Below are 18,768 nucleotides of genomic sequence, written 5' to 3'. Positions count from 1 at the left end.
CTTGAAATATTAAAATAATCATTCCATTGATCTTGCCCTTACACTTACACATTTATTTTAAAACAATATTTTCTTTAAATTAACAAATCAGATTGTTTTCTTTACAACCCATGGGAAATTACTCCATAGTGAAAATGTATTATAGTGTTTGCTGCTATATTGCAAATCAGTGGCAATAGTAGGTTCAATTGTTGCACTAGTGTGAACATTCCTGATGAATTGGCAACATAATTGTAAATTCTTGGGCTGAAAACAAATCATTTACGTGTGATAATCAAAAATCATGCCTGCAAACTGCAACTAGTTTGGACATGAATGTCAGCATAATGCAAATATCAGCTTTGGTACATTACACTTGTATAATTGAAGTGTTTTGCATTTTTCTATTCAGCTCTCCCCCTCAGTTGATGATCAGTAAGGTCTTCTCTGCCAAGATGGGAACTACTGGTGGAAGTTCAAACATGTAAGATTCTACAACCTGTGTGACTGTTTTTTAGTTTTTAAAAAATCCTGTTTTTAACTGAGATATCTCTGGATTTAAAAAGCATGATAGAATATTACTATTTTTAGATTTGTATATATTAACTTGTTTAAGTTGATATGGGTCTATTTTCATGATACTTCTACTGTAAATAAAATTGGAATCAGTTTTTCTCATTTATGCTGCTTACACATGCGTACCTCGTCATTTCTAAAGTTTAGTGTTTCCCTGGCGCTATCGTAGATATCATTGTTAAAAATGAAGAACAATTGCAGCTCCTCGTCCTGAGTTAATTATTAGTACCCGTACAGAGCAATTGCAACTAATTGTTTTCGATCGGAATGTACTTAGCAGCTTGTTGTTTGTACATAGTCTGTAGACCTTGGTCTTATTTTTGTGATAGTGAATATTTGTGAAAGTCAAGTAGTACATTATCTGTTGGTTTTCCAGGATCCTCCAACTTATTTCAGAAACACTTTTGAATTAAAATTGGGGATATCCATAGGTACTGCCTGACATGCTGAGTTCCTTTAGCAATTTTTGTCTGTGTTGCTCTTTCAAAATAAATGTAGATTGTCTTGTACTTGATCAGGATTTCTTTATTCATGTTGGTTTCATTTCATTGGTTGATGTTTGTAATTTTCCAAAGCACTGCCCCAATCAAGCTTACTCAAAGCACAAGTAATCTTGCTTCTTGTATATTTTTGTGAGGAAACAAATGTTCTTTATATTTACAAATCCTTTGGACATTTTATACTTGATGGGAGATTGAACAAATAAAAACTAAGGAAATTAAATTTGCATGATAAGATAGCACAGCTCAAATGCCATCTATAAATGTGCCGATGACACAATTATTGTTGGCAGAATTTTAGAAGGTGATGGAGTTTACAAAAGCAAAAGATCAGCTGGTTGAGGTGTGTTGCAGCAACAACCTTGCATTCAACTTCAGTAAGACCAAGAAATTTATTGTGGACTTCAGGAAGGGGAAGTTGAGGGAAAAGTGGAGAGGATGAGCAGTTTCAAGTTCCAGGGGATCTGAGGATCTATCCTAGTCCCAACATATTGATGCAACTACAAAGAAGGCATGACAACAGCTGTATTCCGTTAGAAGATTGAGGAGAATTGGTATGTCACCAAAGACCCTCGCAATTTTTTTTACAGATGTACTGTGGAGAGCATTTTAATTGGCTGCATCACTGTCTAGTATGGAAGGGCCATTGGAGAGGATCAGAAAAGGCTGCAGGAAGTATTAAACTCTGCCAGCTCAACTCCATCATGGGGACTAGCCTCCCCAGTATCCATCATTTCAGGACCCCCATCAGTCAGGACATGCCCTCTTTTCATTGCTACCATCAGGAGGAAGTACATTTCAAGAACGGCTTCTTCCCCTCTGCCATCAAATTTCTGAATGGACAATGAACTCATGAACACAACCTCAGTATTTCCCCCCTTTAATTTTCTTTTTTTATACATATTGTAATTAATAGTTTTTATTATTATTTATTACAATGTACTGTTGGCGCAAAACAAATTTCATGACGTGGCAGAGATATTAATCCTGATTCTGACATTTCCCAATTTACTTATAATTAATCTACAACTCTTTCATTGTGAACGTCCTTTTGAACCGTCGTTAACTAATTTCTGCAGTTTAGAATTAGCTGCAATTAGTTTAATATTTGCTGTTGAACTTGTCATTGAATTGAATTGTTTGGATTTGTTGTGCAGTGTAAAACGCAGTATTTCAAATTTTTCTGTCCAGATGTATGCTCGGATCTTGCTACATTTGCTCTGAGTAATGCAATAGTTGAAAGTGAATATTGCTTGTTAGCACAATACTGTGGAAGCTGGAAAAACTGAAATATGAACAGAAAATGCTAGAAAAAGGTCAGCACTCAGGCTGTCCATAGCGAGAAGGAATTTAACAAAATCAGGTGGTTATGAGTCTGAAATGTTAAATTCTTTAGAGAGACGATGGGAACAATGGAACCTTTGTCAGTTCAAACTTGTATGATTCTGTGACTCTTCTGTTGTCTCTCTCATATACTGATTTGTGGTATCGTGGTTATGTCTTCAATAAGAGTTAGCTTGCCAAGCGATGGCTAGGATTGTTAGTGGTAGAATTACTTGTTCATCAAATTAACTTTCTAATCCAAGTTCCTTAGTGTCACTGAATTATTGTGTCGCATCCAGAATTATTGGTGCCAAAGTAAAAATGCTTGCTTTCAATAGGACCAAAGAAAATCTTAATATTAATCAAGTTATCTTGCAATAGAAAGGATTTCACATTTTCCTCATGCGCTGAGGATATTTGTAAAGGTATGGCTGTCAATCAAAGTTGATGAGACTTTACTAGCTTCTGGAATCAGCTGATTGCTCATATCACTAAAAGTATTTTTAATCAATTAACTAGTTCAGGCATGAGTTATTTGTGTGCTTTAGTGCTTAATCTTGGACCAATATTTTGCAGGCTGCATGACAGCTTTGAATATATCAACCAAGAAAACTTTGCAGGAAAACCTTGTCCTGGTCAGAATGGTGGCAGCAATTTCCATGCTTTCAATAACCTAGGTAAGAATGGGCACAAGTATTTTAATTGTTTATATAATAATTTCTATTTTTGCATGTGTGGTCATTATTATTTTACCCTTTGTTTTGCATCAATAGGTCGTTTGGTGGTTTGTGGCAGCAAATTGCTGTTGTGTCCCACTGATCCAGGACCGCTCCCTCTCATTCGGAGCGCCTCTTTCTTTGCAGGTTCGTGTGGAATGCTGAGCAGAGTGTGGACCACGCAATGAGCACGTTGATTTGCAAAGCTGAATACAAAGGCAGAAAGCTTTATAGATCCATTTAATAAATACTATTCATTGGTGTACAAAGTTTTAATTCTCAAAATTCATTCCAAAGGATATGATGTTTCCGTAAATAAGATCTAAATCGTTAAAGAATATAGACCTGAGGTTGATTTCTGTCTGTGCATTCAGGAGCATTTTAATTGGTGGATTGATTGATACAAGGATGCAGTTTTCAGTTTTTGCTTCCAAGCAACAATGCTCTCCACCGGTTTTGTATAACCTTCAGTTGTGCAGTAATGTGTGCTTAACTATTCCTGTAAAATGCCTATTCTCTTTGTATAAATGGGCACTGAGAGGAAAAAATTCATAACCACCACCAATTGAACTGCTTAGATCTGAACTTACTAATGACACTGAATTTGTATAAGGTTTGGCACTCTTCTTTAAACTGCATGATTCTGCATGTTGATTGCATTTTGTTTTGTCAGCTTAATTTGCCCACATGAAGTAGAAAGTTGAATAATTAATTTTGTTGTGAGAGGCCATTTTACTTTTTGTAGCCAAGGTATTCAAAATTGAGATAATAGTGAAATTTGTTTAATCCAGCATGTATGGAGCATTGGTGACGGATCAGTGGATTTTCCAGACAGTGGGGTTTTCTATCAATTCACTTGTGATGCAGTACAATAATAAAATTTCAGGTGAACCTGGTAACTTTGAAGGATATGTTAGGGGTACAAGGGCCAGGTGAGTCACAAAGGAACCTAGAGCCTGGTACAGTGGTCTGCAAAAAGAACTATGAGAATAGGCACCCATGAATTAGATGTCAAAACTTCTGAGCAGTTGAATATGAGATTATTGGAGCTTTGCTGTAGGTTTAGTTCCATTTTTGATGTACATTCATTTTGCAGCTGCTCATCATATTTCCCCTTGAATTCTGATGATTTCAACAGCAGTTGTGTTGTTCATTTTCTATTCGCTCATTATGAAACATTTCCTTCCCACATTGAGGAATTAATTCTGCATCGATGGAAATTATTTCTGTACTTGTGTTGCAAACTGTCAAAAATGTATTATTTTCCTCTTAATCCAGTTAGTTCTAATGCTTTAAATTCTAGCATTTGTGGCTGTCCTGTGACATGCATTCTCACTGTATTATTGTCTGTCATTATTAGCCAACTTTCATTTCAACGTTAGGAATTTGCAGGACCTTGATCCGGTACTGACGCAGAACTGGCATTATCTGTGGGAGTCTGGATGATATGGCTTGGAAATAAGTTATACATTGGTTCCTCATTTGTTGTATGTGTTTTGATCACGGGAACAGAAGTGAATCTAATCATTTGGTTTAGTGGTTCACAGAACATAAATATTGAAGTATTGATGAAGTACTGTTGTGCTTTCCTTGGGCCAGATGTGTCAATAAATGAAACTGCAGTGTATGCTTCACAGTTACACCCACCAAAGTAACAGTAATTATTCTGCCGCACTTCTGGTGGCTCTTGTATGTAATAAAGAGGTTTCAGCAGGTCTCTAGTGACCTCCATGTGTCAAAATCTGTGCCCTGGTTATGCAGTCTATAGATGAGGAAAATCTAATTCTGATTCTAATTGGGGTCAGTCCCAATTAGATTCAGAATTGCATTGGGATAATAATGGTGGGTGGTGGTCCTAAGTGATGATACAGCTGTTGAAGGCAGATATGAATTGCGAGTTGGCTAAATGGATAGAGTAATTCAAATAAATGATATGTTGGTAGGTAAATATATTTTGCAGACTTTTTAAGCCGTATACATGTTTACTTACTGACTGTTACACCGCTGGCATTTAGGGCAGCAATGAAGGTCCTCCAGCATTGTTTGTCCATTCTGACAAAGGAGGATTCTTCATTGCTGTTTCCAGAACAATTTTTTTTGACCCGTCAGGGTTGTTAGCCTGAGCTGAACCCCCGAACCCAGAGGAGCTGGCAGAACAGTTAGTCTGGCAACCAGCCTTTGACCTATTTGACATGGGTCACCTTACCAAGTGCCAAAACACAAGGCTTTAGCCAACACAGCTCTCTGGGTCATTGAAGCACGCAAGCCTCCAAACCCTATGACAAGGTTGTAATCCTCATGAAGGAGGGTGCATATTTGTTGGGAGTTAAATGCGCAAGTAAAGGCTTTGGGAAAATTAACAATTATAATTGGATTAAAAGGAAATATTGTAAATTGCCAAAATAACTAAACCAAAAGGTTGGAAATATTTGAGAAATCAGCAAATGGTTATTTTTCACTAAGGAAAAGAAAGGAAGGACGTAGGAGGCTTTTAATACCAAACCTCCAAGGAAGAAGTAAGCTGAAATGTTTTATAATGTGGTAAAAAGCAATGGCAGTTACAAATAAATACCTTTCATTAATCTTCATAATGGAAGGCACAAAATGGGGATATATAGGTTGTTATTAATTTTAAGGAAATTAATTTTAATTAGAACTGATCCTTTTTTTTAAAAAAAAGGCAAATGATGTCGTGAATGGCATAGCCTGTGTCCTAGGTTTTTACAATATTGTGTATGTATTATTTCTCTTGGAATTGTTTAGATTTTAGAATTGCTGTATTCAATCTTAATTTGCAATGCAATGGTCAGTTTTTATTTCTTGTCAGCACAGCAAATCAAGAATAAAATCATGTAACATTGATAAGAATATTATAAAATCTATTATTTTACTTGTCCATGTATTAGTATACTGTTGGAGAGAGTATGGTCAGCAGTATTTGTTCTACAGGAAGTCTCTACAGTAAAATTAAGGGTGGCTGAATTTTGTGGGTTAAGAGTGCCTGAGATCTATCGGTTAACTCAACCTCCCTTTGTGCTCGCCAGTGCCTTTTACAGTTTAAGATTGTTCATAGAGCCCATATGTCTAAATCTAAACTATCTCGATTCTACCCTGGCATTAGTCCGCTCTGTGATAAATGCAAGAGGGGCGTGGCCTCTCTCATCCATATGTACTGGCTCTGTCCTAGCTTGGAGAAATTCTGGAAAGATGTGGTTCACTACATTATCGGGTATTCTGAATCAGCACCTAGAACCTAACCCCTTAATTGCTCTGTTCGGTTTTTGGGGCGAGACAGATTTATGTCTGGGTCCGACCAAATGCCGAATACTATCCTTTGCCTCTCTCCTAGCGAGACGCTTGATCCTCCTTAGATGGAGAGATGTTGCCCCGCCCACTCATGCGCAATGGCTTAATGACATTATGGCCTGCTTGGACCTCGAAAAAATTCATTATTCAGTTCTTAATTCGGATCTAAAGTTCCATAAGGTCTGGGGACCTTTTATCGAGTACTTTCATAACCTTCCTCTTGACTAGGGTTTTTTTTTTCTTTTTTTTCTCTTCTTTTCAGCTTTCAGCTCCCTTTTTTTTCTGGTAGTAGGCATTATTATCCTCTGTTGCTAAGTGTATTCACAGTCTGGGAGTTTGACTGTCCGGACTTATACTCTTTATACTGTGTGGTGGTTGGTCTGGAGTTGTTGTTGTTTTTTTCTTGTGTTGTGGGGTTTGGGGAGGACACTAAGCTCACTTGTCTTTAATTTAGGTGCTTTTTTGTTAAATTCTCTTCCTTTGTAGCATATTGTTATTGTATGCTTAATCTTGCACTGTATTAATGCTCCTCATTGGGATTTGGGGTTTTTAATTTTGTAAAATGTTTTGAAAAACTAATAAAAAAAAATTTAAAAAAAAGAGTGCCTGATATCTGTTGCCGTTCTGCTGACTGGATAGCCTAGCAGCTTCAAGAATCCAGTGGCAGTGAATGTTAGCCAGTCTGGGTCAAGCATAATGTGGATCATTGAAGCTAATATATATTTAATCTAAAAGTATCTTCCATCTTTTCTCCATATGAATTAACTGTTGCTTAATTTGCAGAAATGGAGGTCAATTGAGTAGAGATTATTTTTATATATGTTGCGAAGGTCCTAATAAAATCTTTTGTGTTCAGCTCATAGTACACCAGTAGACATGCCAAGCCGAGGTCAAAATGAAGATGGAGACAGTGGTATAGCAAGATCAGGTAGATTTTTAAAAATTCTTGTGAATTTCATTGTGTAATGAAGTAAAGGAAGTTCAATGATAAGCTTTCTGGGTTTTGAGGTGTGCTTTTAAACCCTCAGTTCAAAGAAATTATTTCAGAAACTAAACTGGTATGGTGAGAAGATCTTTTAAAAATTCTCAGTATTTTTACTTTCTGTCTGTAATATATTCAGTGGCTGAAGTTTCTAACCTATTATGCTTCTCTTCTGCCTTGCAGCTTCCCTGAGCAGTCTCTTGATTACACCACTGCCCTCTCCAAATTCTTCCTTTTCCACTAATTGTGCCAGTAGTTTTCAACGGCGCTGGCTGCGCAATCAGACCACCAGCCTTGAAAATGGCATCCTTCCCAGATGGTAGGTTTAAAGACTGTTTTTAACCAAGGCAGGCGTTGCTGTATTACAGTCTCTGAAGAAAGAAGCTGTTAACTCTGTAATAGTAAACTACAGCTGGATTCTGGTTAACTGGGCCATCGGTTAGTTGGAGCAGCTGCTCACTTGGGACAGCTTACTGAGAAAATAGCTGATATTCCCTTTGTTCATTTGGGACACTGCTTAATTGATACAGGAGACTGTTGCCGAACAGTTTCTAACTAGTGCCAGTTAAACACAGTACGCCATGCTTAAAGTCTACTGTTTTTAAATTGTGTCAGTTGCATGTTTGTGTTCAGAAAGCAGTGATTTTTGTCACTGATAGCTGGTGAGATCTAAGCAGTATGACAATGCAGAACTGTTTGCTCACTGTGGTTTCAAGTATTTAGTCTTGGAGATGGCAGAAATGGCCGGGAGTGAAAATGAAACATTGTCCAGTCCTGTTGAAGGGTCTCGGCCTGAAACATCGACTGTACTGTTTTCCGTAGATGCTGCCTGACCTGCTGAGTTCTTAGAGCATTTTGTGTGTGTTACTCATACCACTAGACCCAGATTTTTGAGATTGAAATAGTGTAACTGCCCCAGTGCAATGGGGTTTTCACTTTAAACTATCCCACTCAAGTTTCCTGTCATCGTCTGATATGACAGGCAACCTCCAGTAGTTTTGGTAGTATTCTAATTTGTTATGTATTTCATTTAAATACATAATTTGTTACTCAGTTAAATGCAAGTTTGTCTTTTTATACCTTAACTTTTTCTATGAAACCTCGGCTAATTGTGGCAGCCGCTTAATTGGGGCATAATGTACTGGTCCTGATGTATCCCAATTAACCGGAAACCACAGTACTTTGTAAATTTATGGAGATGTACAGCGCATTTTTTTAAGCTTAGAGATACAGCACAGTAACAGGCCCCTCCGGCCCAACGAACCTGCGCTGTTTACACCCTGTGCTCAGCTAAACTAATAACCTGTCCATCTTTGGAATGTGGGAGGAAGCTGGGGCACTCGGATGAAACCCCTTTGGTCATGGGGTGAGCGTACAAACTCTTTACCAGATACAGACGGAATTGAACCTGGGTTGCTGGCATCCAGTGTAATGCTAGTCACTCTGCTATAGTGCCACTGCGATGTAACTCATATAAAGCTCCTTGTGTTATTTCACAATATTAAAGCTGCTAAGTTTATGAGGAAGAACTAACGTGATCTTACCTGAGTGAGTGCAACTGTGATGCGATCTCTACTCCATCCATAATAATGCCTCCTACACCCTAATGTCTCAAATAACAAGGACAAGAAAAGTTTCTTTTCTTCAAAATCACTAGAAAGCGTATGGATATTGGCAGTGGTGGGTTACTTTATGATTGATTACATGGGCTCAAGAAGCTGATTGACCTCCATCTTCTAAAAATTTATTAGGGATGGGAAGTTTTACCTGTTTTAATTCCCAACCTTTTTTTAACTAACATTGAGCTGCCCCTTTTGGTGGCGAAATTAGTATTTTCATATCCGTATTTCCAAAACATTTTATTTCTGTGTTTTTTACAAGGTCGGCCGAGGAAACATTCATGATGGCAGATGAGAGCTATACTTGCAACCCACAGATGGTCCGGAGAAAGAAGATCGCAATCAGTGTTGTTTTCTCCTTGCCCGAGAAGGAAGAGGAGAACAGAACATTTCAGGAGTTCTTTTTCTCTCATTTCCCCTTATTTGAGACTCACCTGAACAAGCTGAAGACTGCTATTGAGAAGGTATCAAGCAGTTAGACTTCAACTCAAACTTTTCCTGTTAGTTTTATTGATAATAATGCCCTTCAGTTTTCCAGCTGTTAATGAAGTTTAAATGCAGAACTTTTTTTTGCAAAGCTGCATTAGTTTGTGTTCCATATGTATAATCGTTAACTTTTATTGAATTTACTCTGTAGTTCGTGAATGGAAAAATTAACAACAGATGAAAACAGGAGCAAGAGCTTAGCCCTCAAACATGCCCAACTTTGCAAATACGTTTTTACCTTGCAATACTCTGTCAGGATCTTGTTTTTTCAATAATTGTAATCCCTAAAGAATACTAATCTAATTTTAAGATTTTGGAATTGGACATTCTGTCTTCCCAGGAATTGTCCTTGTGAATCTCTTCTGGACTACCTCCAGTGCCCTTTCTTAAATAAGCTGATCAAGCTTATATACTGTACTTAGGGTGTGGCCTCACCAGTACCCTGTACAATGCTCTTTTTAAACTCCAGCCCTCTCGTAATCAAGGCCAGTATGCTGTTCCATAATTACTTGCTTCACCTGCATCGTACCTTTTCTTACACTAGAACATTTAGATTTTTTTTTCTCAATTGTAGTTTCTCCACTTCAATAATAAGCTGTCTTTGGAATCCTTTCACCAATGTGGATGACCTCTTATTTCCCTACATTAAACTCCAATGGCAAGAAATGGCTCATTTCATTTGTTCTTGTGCTATTACAGAGTTCCAGTATGCTCTCCCACTAGCTATAAAGTCATGCAGCATGTTCATCCCAACAAGCCCAGATCAGTGCTCAAATACTTATCACACTCCAATCAGCATACAACAGATTCTGTCACCTACACACTGCAGAGGATCACAACCTATCAGTCTGCATTTATTTGACATTGGACTACTCAACCCAAGCGATCACAGAGAAAAGTGTGTGAACGTCACACAACATCATTGGCAGTCAGGACTGAAACTGGGTCACTGGAGTTGTGAAGTATTTGTGGCATCACCCAACTTGGATATAGACCATAAGACATAGGAGCAGAATTAGGCCATTTGGCCCATCAAGTCTGTTCAACCATGATTGAATGGCAGATCCTTTCCCCTCCTCAGCCTTCTCCACGTAACCTGTGATGCCATGTCCAATCATGAACCTATCAATCTCTGCCTTAAATACACCCAGCAGCCCAGCCTCCACAGCTTTCTGTGGCAACAAATTCCACAAATTCACCTCCCTCCGGCTAAAGAAATTTCTCCGCATCTGTTTTAATTGGACACCCCTCTATCCTGAGACTGTGCCCTCTTGTCCTAGACTCCCCCACCATGGGAAACATCCTTTCTACACGTACTCTGTCTAGGCCTTTCAACATTCGAAAGGTTTCAATGAGATTTCCCCCCCCCCCCCCCTTCATCCCTCTAAATTCCAGCTTGAACTCTGCCCCTTCCAAGTCATTAACATAACATGAAAGGGCCTAGTCTGTTCCTTGGGGTACTTTTTTAGACTGAAATGGTGTTTTTTTTAAAAGCCCATTTATTCAGTCCTTTTCATCCGTATGATTATCATTCTTTAATCCATGTTAACACTTCCCTCAATGCTGCATACTCTTGTGTTATGCACCAGCCTTTTATGTAACACCTTATCAAATACCTTCTGAAAAACCAAATAGAATACACTGCATGGTAGATCTCATCCTAACTAATTTGGTTGTTGCATCCTCGGAACTAGTAATTTTTCCAGTGATTTTCCTTTGGTAGCACCATCTGGACTTGGCTTGATCACTTTTAGCCTCCCTTAATAGCCTACGTTTCCTTGATTACAGAGACCAGCATTTTCTAAGCAATAGATTTTAAGTTAACTGATCTATTGTTCCACATTTTGTCTCATTTCCTTCTTGAACAAAGGCTTCACTGTTTTCCAATCAACTGTTGGCTTCCAAAGTGAGTTTTGAAAAATGTTAATGGCTATAACATCTGTGTAGCTGATTTTCGGACTCTTGGATACTGGCGATTGCATCCTGGCAACATGCCCGTTTTTAGTTTTCCTAATACTTTAGTAGTTGTGATAGGAATTATGCATTCTCAGAATCAGATATTATTTATGTGCCATGAAATTTATTGTTTTGCAGCAACAGTACAGTGCAAGGATAAAAATTGCTAAAAACTACAGAAATACTGCGAAGGAAAGGAATGATGAAATATTGTTTCAGTTTTATTGACCATTCAAAAATTCTGTGGTGGAGGAGAAGAAGCTGTTCATGAATCATTGAGTGAGAGTCTTCAGGCTCCTGTATCACCTCCCAATGGTAGTAAAGAGAAAAGGGCATATCCTAAATGGTGAGGTGTCTTTGTGATGGATTCCGCCTTTTTGAAGTACCGCCTCTTGGTGAGGCTCTCAGTGTGGGAAGGGTTGTGCTTATGACAGCAACCTCTTACGGTCCTCTGTGTTGGAGCCTTCATATCAAGCTGTTTATTTCTCCTTCATAGATACTGCCCGGCCTCCTGAGTTCTTCCAGTACTGTATGTTGTTGAAGATTTCCAGCATCTGCAGGGGCTTGTCTCCATTCTTTCATGTCCTTTCACTTCTCCTCATGTACTTTGTCTTACTGTGAGGCAGAGTTTTGGGGGGTTTGTAGACCATTCCAACTCATGTCCTTCCCCTGCTTTTCATTATTGCTACCAAGCTGTATAATGCTAGTCATTACTTGTACCTAGTTCATTGACACCTCACTGAAACATTGTTTAGTTAACAGCACTACCCTGCCTTCACTTCCTTTTGCATATTCCATTGGAATATTAATTATCTGGAACATGGCGTTCCTGTCCGGGAAACACTGCAACAGTGTTTCTCTAATAGCTGTTAAATCAGCTCATTTATTTCTATTTGTTGCACCAACCTGGTTTATCTTGTTGCAAATGTTTCATGCATTCAGATAACCAGCTATAAGCTTTGATTTTTCACTGTTTTTCTGTGACATGCTTGTGTTTGTATGTCCCTTCAGTTTGATTTTCATTCAAGCTTTTATTACCCTGTGCTGCTGCTCTCTCATTGCTTTTGGATTTATTAAACTTCCTCTTACTCAAATCCTCTTCCCCAACTCACCTCTGGTCAGGATCTGTTTATAATCATACTTGTGCCATTGCCATTTGTCACAGTGCTGGTCTCAGAAGGTTCAAGTAAAGCTTTTTGAAACGGAAGAACTCTTTCACCCCTAGTCCAGTGCCAGTCTCCCGTGAATCAGAACGCATTACTCTCACACCAGTCTTTGAATCATAAGTTTACTTTCTATCTTATTATCATTTGCCAATGTGCATGGGGCTGGGGAATAATATGAGATTATCACGCTTTGTGGTGCAGTTAATCAATTTTGCCCTGAACTCTTTTTAATCCCTCAGCAAAACACCACCTTGGCCTTAAGTACATGATTCCTGTCTATGTGTGCCACAATAACTTGGTCCTTCTCCCTCCCAGAAGATTGACACTAGGCTAGCACAGAGTCCTGATGAAGAGTCTCGGCCTGAAACATTGACTGTTCGTTTCAACGGATGCTGCCCGACCTGCTGAGTTCATCCAGCTTGTTTGTACGTGTTGATTTGACCACAGCATCTGCAGTGTACTTTGTGTTTACAGACTTCAATGCTCTGTGCTTGCTGCAAAGAACAATTATTTTATCTTCAATGGCATTTTTCTATTCGTGCCCCACTGAAATTCCTCCTGTGGTTTTCTGAATGGTTCATACACCCTTCCCTTCCTACAGTCCCCACACTGTTCTAAATGGGGAACAGCAGCATCTTGCCTGTTAAACTGGGGTAAAAATGGAAACTCCTCCAGAGCTTTCAACTATTCCCAGTGCAGACCTAGTTTTGTAGTCGCATCCATATGTCCGACTGCTCATCAAATTTGAGGCATTCTAAGGTGGTGACCACTTTGAGGGCCATTGTGTCCAAGTAACACTCTCTCCTTCACAAATGTAAGGCAGTATCTGAAGCTCTGACTCCAACTTATCAATTCTGAGTCAATGTCCTTGAGTGGCCAACATTTGATTCGAATTTGGTCTAGAGGGTCCACACCGTACAGCTTCAGCACATTGGAACACAGCCATCTCTGTTCCATAGAATTATTTTAAACTTTTCACTGCTGAACATAATGGCATCAAGTTTATTATGACTGACGAGAAAATTTTGTTTTGTGCCAGCAGTACACTGCAAAACAGAAATATTACTGTCACAAAACAAGTGCAAATCAGGAATAGTGAGATGGTGTGCATAGGTTGATCGTACGCTCAGAAATTTGATGGGGAAGAGGGGGAGAAGCTGTTCCCAAAATGTCAAGTGTGGCTCCTGTACTTACTCCCCAGTGGTAGTAATGAGCAGAGGGCGAGTCTCAGATGGCGAGATTCACTAGTGATGAATGCTATTTTCTTGAGGCCCTGACGTTTGAAGTTGTCCTCAAAGGTGGAGAGAGTTTTGTCTGTGATGGAGCTGGCTTAGTCTTCAGCCTCTCTTGATTCTGCTCATTGTAGGCTCTATTCCAGGCAGTGGTGCAACCAGTGAGAACTCTCTGTAAAACTTTGCAAGAGTCTTTGCTAACATACCAAATGCTCTCAAACTTTTAATGAAGTATAGCCACTAGTGTGCCTGATTCATGATCGCATCAGTTTGATGGGCCCAAGATAGATTATCTCAGATGTTGACACCCAAGAATTTGGAGCTGTTGACTCATCCGTCAGTGAGGACTGGTGTGTGCTCTCCTGACTTCCTCTTCCTGAAGTCTACAATCAATTCCTTGGTCTTGGTCTTGCTGTTGTTGAGTGCAAGTTTGTTCTGACACCACTCAACCAGCTGATCTGTGCTCCACCTTGTCGTCTGAGATGAATCACTTGTTTTGAAGTTTGCTCATCGGTAGTGAGGTGATGATGGTGTAGGTTGTTGAGCTGTAATCGCTAAGCAGCTGCCTTGCTGTTGTCCAGGTGCTCCCAAGCTGAGGGGTAGTGTAGATAAACGTGCCCATGCTGGAGTCTCTGTCAGTCAGGAAAGACTGGTAAAATATCCCTATCACCTACTTGTCCTTCTGTGATGTACATTGCTGCTGACAGCCTAGCTTGCCCTTATTCTCTCCCTCAGCCTCTTGGCCTCCCACTCTTTGACTCAGCTCCTTTGCTGCTTCAGTTCACCTGAGTCTCAACACAATATCATGCATAATGTAGGTGCTCTCAACTGCACTGATGATGATTTTGGTGTAGAACCCTTTATTTAACATTGCACAGTTTGACATTGAGCTTTTTAATTGTTCTGCAAAGCTCTGCTGGCAGCAAGTGTGGAAAAGTAGGAAATAGTCCACTATTACAGCATCTTCCATTGCCTACACTGTCTTGCAATGTTAGGGCGAAGTATTTGTGTGTTTGTAATTTGAATATTAAGGGGTTAGGAAGTGTTCTATTTATTGGCAATGAAATGTCATAATGAGAGTGAAGGATAATTTATGAGAACTTGATCTGAGCCATTTAAAATCTTCTTGTTAGGCAATGATCTCCTCCAGAAAGATTGCCGAATCTAGTCAGAGGGTGCAAGTTTACATCAGCCGGGTAATGGAGGGCCTGGGAGAATTCAGGTAAGATCTGAAGGAACTGAGTAATTTTGCTCATGAGTACTACCGTGGTTTCCTACATGGCAGGTTATTAGAATTACTCTGCAAATATTTAGTAATGATTAATATAATCCACAAATAATATATTGAAGTCCAAATGCCTAAATAGGTGTTTCCTGGCCCAAGTAAAAGGAAGATGACTTTATTTTCTGTCAGTTCTTAGAGATATAATTTAAAAGATTTGTCTCTTGAAACCCATGTCTAAAAGATAGGAAAAAAATTACACTTTTTAAAATATATTTAAACACGTAATGTGAATTATGCAAATGCACATTTAGAATTTAAGGTTGTTGGGCTGTATAGAAACCTTATGTGGCACTGTAATTGAAAACTTATTTGTGATTTGGTTTAATCTTTCATCGCCATTGTTAGTTGAATCTGAGCTAGCATGCAAAGACCTTCTGTTTTTAAATTTTCTACTTCAAATATTTATCCATTTCATGTTAACTGTTTCTGATTTAAGATTTCTATGCTCTGATAGCCTCTGTTTTGTTTTTAAATAATTTGTGTTACCTAATAACAAAGAGAAAAAATTGACCTTGGAAGATGAGAATTTGGAACCAATTGCTGCATGATGTTGAGGCAAAGAGCGTATATGCGTTTGAGAAGATTTCAGATAACTACAAGGAATAGGAGTATAAAATACAGTTTCAAATGGCTCATGTAAGCCAAGACACGTTCATGGATTTGTTGAATCAAATGGTACCTTTCTCCATTGTGAAATTCTGCCTTGCATTTTACATCTTCGATCAAGTGGATTTACTCTCATCTACCTTTCAATTTGTTGATTGTTCAGACAGTCAATATCATCAAAGCTTTGTTGTAACTCTGAATACCTCTAGCTCTTCAGAAAACCTCTGCTTCAAACTGGTTCACTTCCTGGTATCATACTAGAGAATCTCTTCTGCACCATTTGATGTTGACATTTATATACTATATTGATAAAGTGAAACAAAAATCATGAGTGCACTTTAAGATTGAATAAAAATAAGTGTATAATTAAAGGGAAAATGCAGAGGGAAATGAGAAATATAGAACATACAGGAAATCAGTGATGTTTTTTAAAGGCAACATGGAGCATGATTGTACTATTCCCCTGAATCAGTGATGTCAAGTCCTGGGTTAGCCTGTTAAGTCATTGAATTTGGCAGTGCCCCTTGATATTAATTAGATGTTATTGTGGCATTTGTGTTTAAGAAAAAAGACATTAGTTAATTCAGCATTGAAACAATGGGAAATATCATTGAATATGTTGACCAATCTCTGTTGATGAATCTCATCTTTGGTTATGGGTGGGAAATGGGAACAGTACAAGTACAGCAGAGTTAAACCAGAGGGGTTGAGAAGAGGCAGAGTTGGCAACAATTTCAGAGTTAGATAAGGTGCTGCATATTTAAATAATGCATTGATTGTACTGTGAATTTGTTGAAAACATTCTATTTTTCTGACTTGGAATGGTGCTTATTTGCTGTGACCTAATGGACATAAGAGCCCCAATTCTATGGTGACCTCTGGCTTATTGCTGACCTTGGAAATATGTCAAAACTTCATTTGGAGCAATAGTTCCAATGAGCTAATGGAAACCTGGCAGACTAAAACAGATATTGCCGACCTATTGTTCTCCTCAAAAGCCACATGCTTATTTTTGATAGTGTTGGCAACTCTATGGATGTCATTCCTCAGGTTTCATTCAGGGCTTTGCACTGCTCTATTCTCTAACTAAAGATAAACGATAGTTTAACCAATATTTAGTGTAACTTGTTGCATTCTATGAGAGTGTTTTTCAGAACTTTTATGCGAATAATGTGCTGCATTAACCAATCAATTCACCTGCTAGATCCAGTGATGATAATGAGGTACTCAAGGCTTCCAGAGATGGAATCTGATTGTTGCCCCATTGATAAGTTTTCCACTTTGAAGCCTGGTGCTTATTTAAGAGTAGAGATAGCAGCACTACTTCTATCTGCAAGAGGGTTATGAAAATTTTTTAAAATGCTTCATTTGTCTGTTACTATAACTGAGAGGATCCCATATTTTTAAACAACCTTCTTCACTGTTGAAAGCTGTGTACAAATGCAGAGATCTTGCTGTTTGCGCACCCTTTATAAATGCCATTTGTTTACAATTTGTCATCTTCCCATCCAGCTGAATCATCCTTTTCATACTTACTTTACTTTATTGTCACCAGTTGATACTAGAGCGTACAATCATCACAGTGATATTTGTTTCTGCGCTTCACGCTCCCTGAAGTACAAATAAAAGTAAATATAATAAAAATTTAAATTATAAATCATAGCGAAGGGCGCTGAGTAGGCTACGGTCAATTATGGAAAACCCTGAACATCCTCTACATAGCACCATCCAGAGACAGAGAAGCAGTTTCAGCGACAGGTTACTATCGATGCAATGCTTCTCAGACAGGATGAAGAGGTCAATACTCCCCAATGCCATTAGGCTTTACAATTCTACCGCCAGGACTTAAGAACTTTTTAAAAGCTATTATTAATGCTTTTTGAGATAGTGATTTAGATGCATATCATATTTTTTACTGAGTTAAGTATTGTATGTAATTAGTTTTGCTACAACAAGTGTATGGGACATTGGAAAAAAAGTTGAATTTCCCCATGGGGATGAATAAAGTATCTATCTAATTAGAAAATAGAAAAGGGAAAGTAAGGTAGTGCAAGTCAGGTCCAGATATTTGGAAGGTACGGCCCAGATCCGGGTCAGGATCTGTTCAGCAGTCTTATCACAGTTGGAAAGAAGCTGTTCCCAAATCTGGCCTTATGAATCTTCATGCTCCTGAACCTTCTCCCGGAGGGAAGTGGGACAAAAAGTGTGTTAGCTGGGTGGGTCTTGTCCTTGATTATCCTGGCAGCACTGTTCCGACAGCGTGTGGTGTCAAGTGAGTCCAAGGATGGAAGATTGGTTTGTGTGATGTGCTGGGCTATGTTCACAATCTTCTGCAGCTTCTTCCGGTCTTGAACAGGACAACTTCCATACCAGGTTGTGATGCACCCTCGAAGAATGCTTTCTAAGGTGCATCTATAAAAATGAATGAGGGTTTTAGGGGACAGGCCAAATTTCTTCAGCTTTCTCAGGAAGTAAAGGCGCTGGTGGGCCTTCTTGGTAGTGGATTCTGCTTGGTTAGACCAAGTCAGGTCATTTGTGATATTCACCTCGAGGAACCTAAAGCTTTTGACTTGTTCCACCTGCGCACCACCGATGTAGATGGGGTCGTGCGGTCCGCTACTCCTTCTGAAGTCAACAACCAATTCCTTCGTCTTGCTGACATTGAGGGATAGGTTATTGTCTTTGCACCATGCCACTAGGTTCTTAATTTCCTCTCTGTACTCAGACTCATCATTACCTACAATTATGGTGTCATCAGCAAACTTATATATTGAGTTTGATGGAAACTTGGCTACACAATCATGGGTGTACAGTGAGTACAGCAGGGGGCTGAGTACACAGCCTTGTGGGGCACCGGTGCTCAGAGTGATTGTAGAGGAGAGCTTGTCCCCTATTTTTACAGCCTGGGTCCTGTCTGTGAGGAAGTTGAAGATCCAGCTGCAGATCTGAGTGCTAAGACCCAGGTTCCGGAGCTTAGGAATCAGTTTATTTGGAATGATGGTATTAAAGGCAGATCTGTAGTCGATGAAAAGGAGC

General features: G+C 39.0%; 1 protein-coding gene across 2 annotated transcripts in view; it reads left to right on the top strand.

The window, feature by feature from the left end:
* The window catches only part of LOC140726510 (folliculin-interacting protein 2-like), a 99,083-nt gene that overhangs the window by 55,562 nt on the left and 24,753 nt on the right, over positions 1 to 18,768 (top strand). The window contains exons 5-11 of one of the 2 annotated variants that reach the window (XM_073043002.1): positions 392 to 463; positions 2,955 to 3,055; positions 3,152 to 3,241; positions 7,257 to 7,328; positions 7,566 to 7,701; positions 9,264 to 9,465; positions 14,975 to 15,063. In XM_073043002.1, coding sequence (XP_072899103.1) covers positions 392 to 463; positions 2,955 to 3,055; positions 3,152 to 3,241; positions 7,257 to 7,328; positions 7,566 to 7,701; positions 9,264 to 9,465; positions 14,975 to 15,063 — 762 coding nt within the window. The remainder of the gene's footprint in view (positions 1 to 391; positions 464 to 2,954; positions 3,056 to 3,151; positions 3,242 to 7,256; positions 7,329 to 7,565; positions 7,702 to 9,263; positions 9,466 to 14,974; positions 15,064 to 18,768) is intronic. The other variant, XM_073043003.1, reaches the window with a different exon arrangement.

The sequence above is a fragment of the Hemitrygon akajei genome, chromosome 4 (assembly GCF_048418815.1).
Source record: "Hemitrygon akajei chromosome 4, sHemAka1.3, whole genome shotgun sequence".
NCBI classification, from domain to species: domain Eukaryota; kingdom Metazoa; phylum Chordata; class Chondrichthyes; order Myliobatiformes; family Dasyatidae; genus Hemitrygon; species Hemitrygon akajei.
The sequence above is the reverse complement of the archived record's forward strand: the minus strand, read 5'-3'. Positions and strand labels throughout refer to the sequence as shown.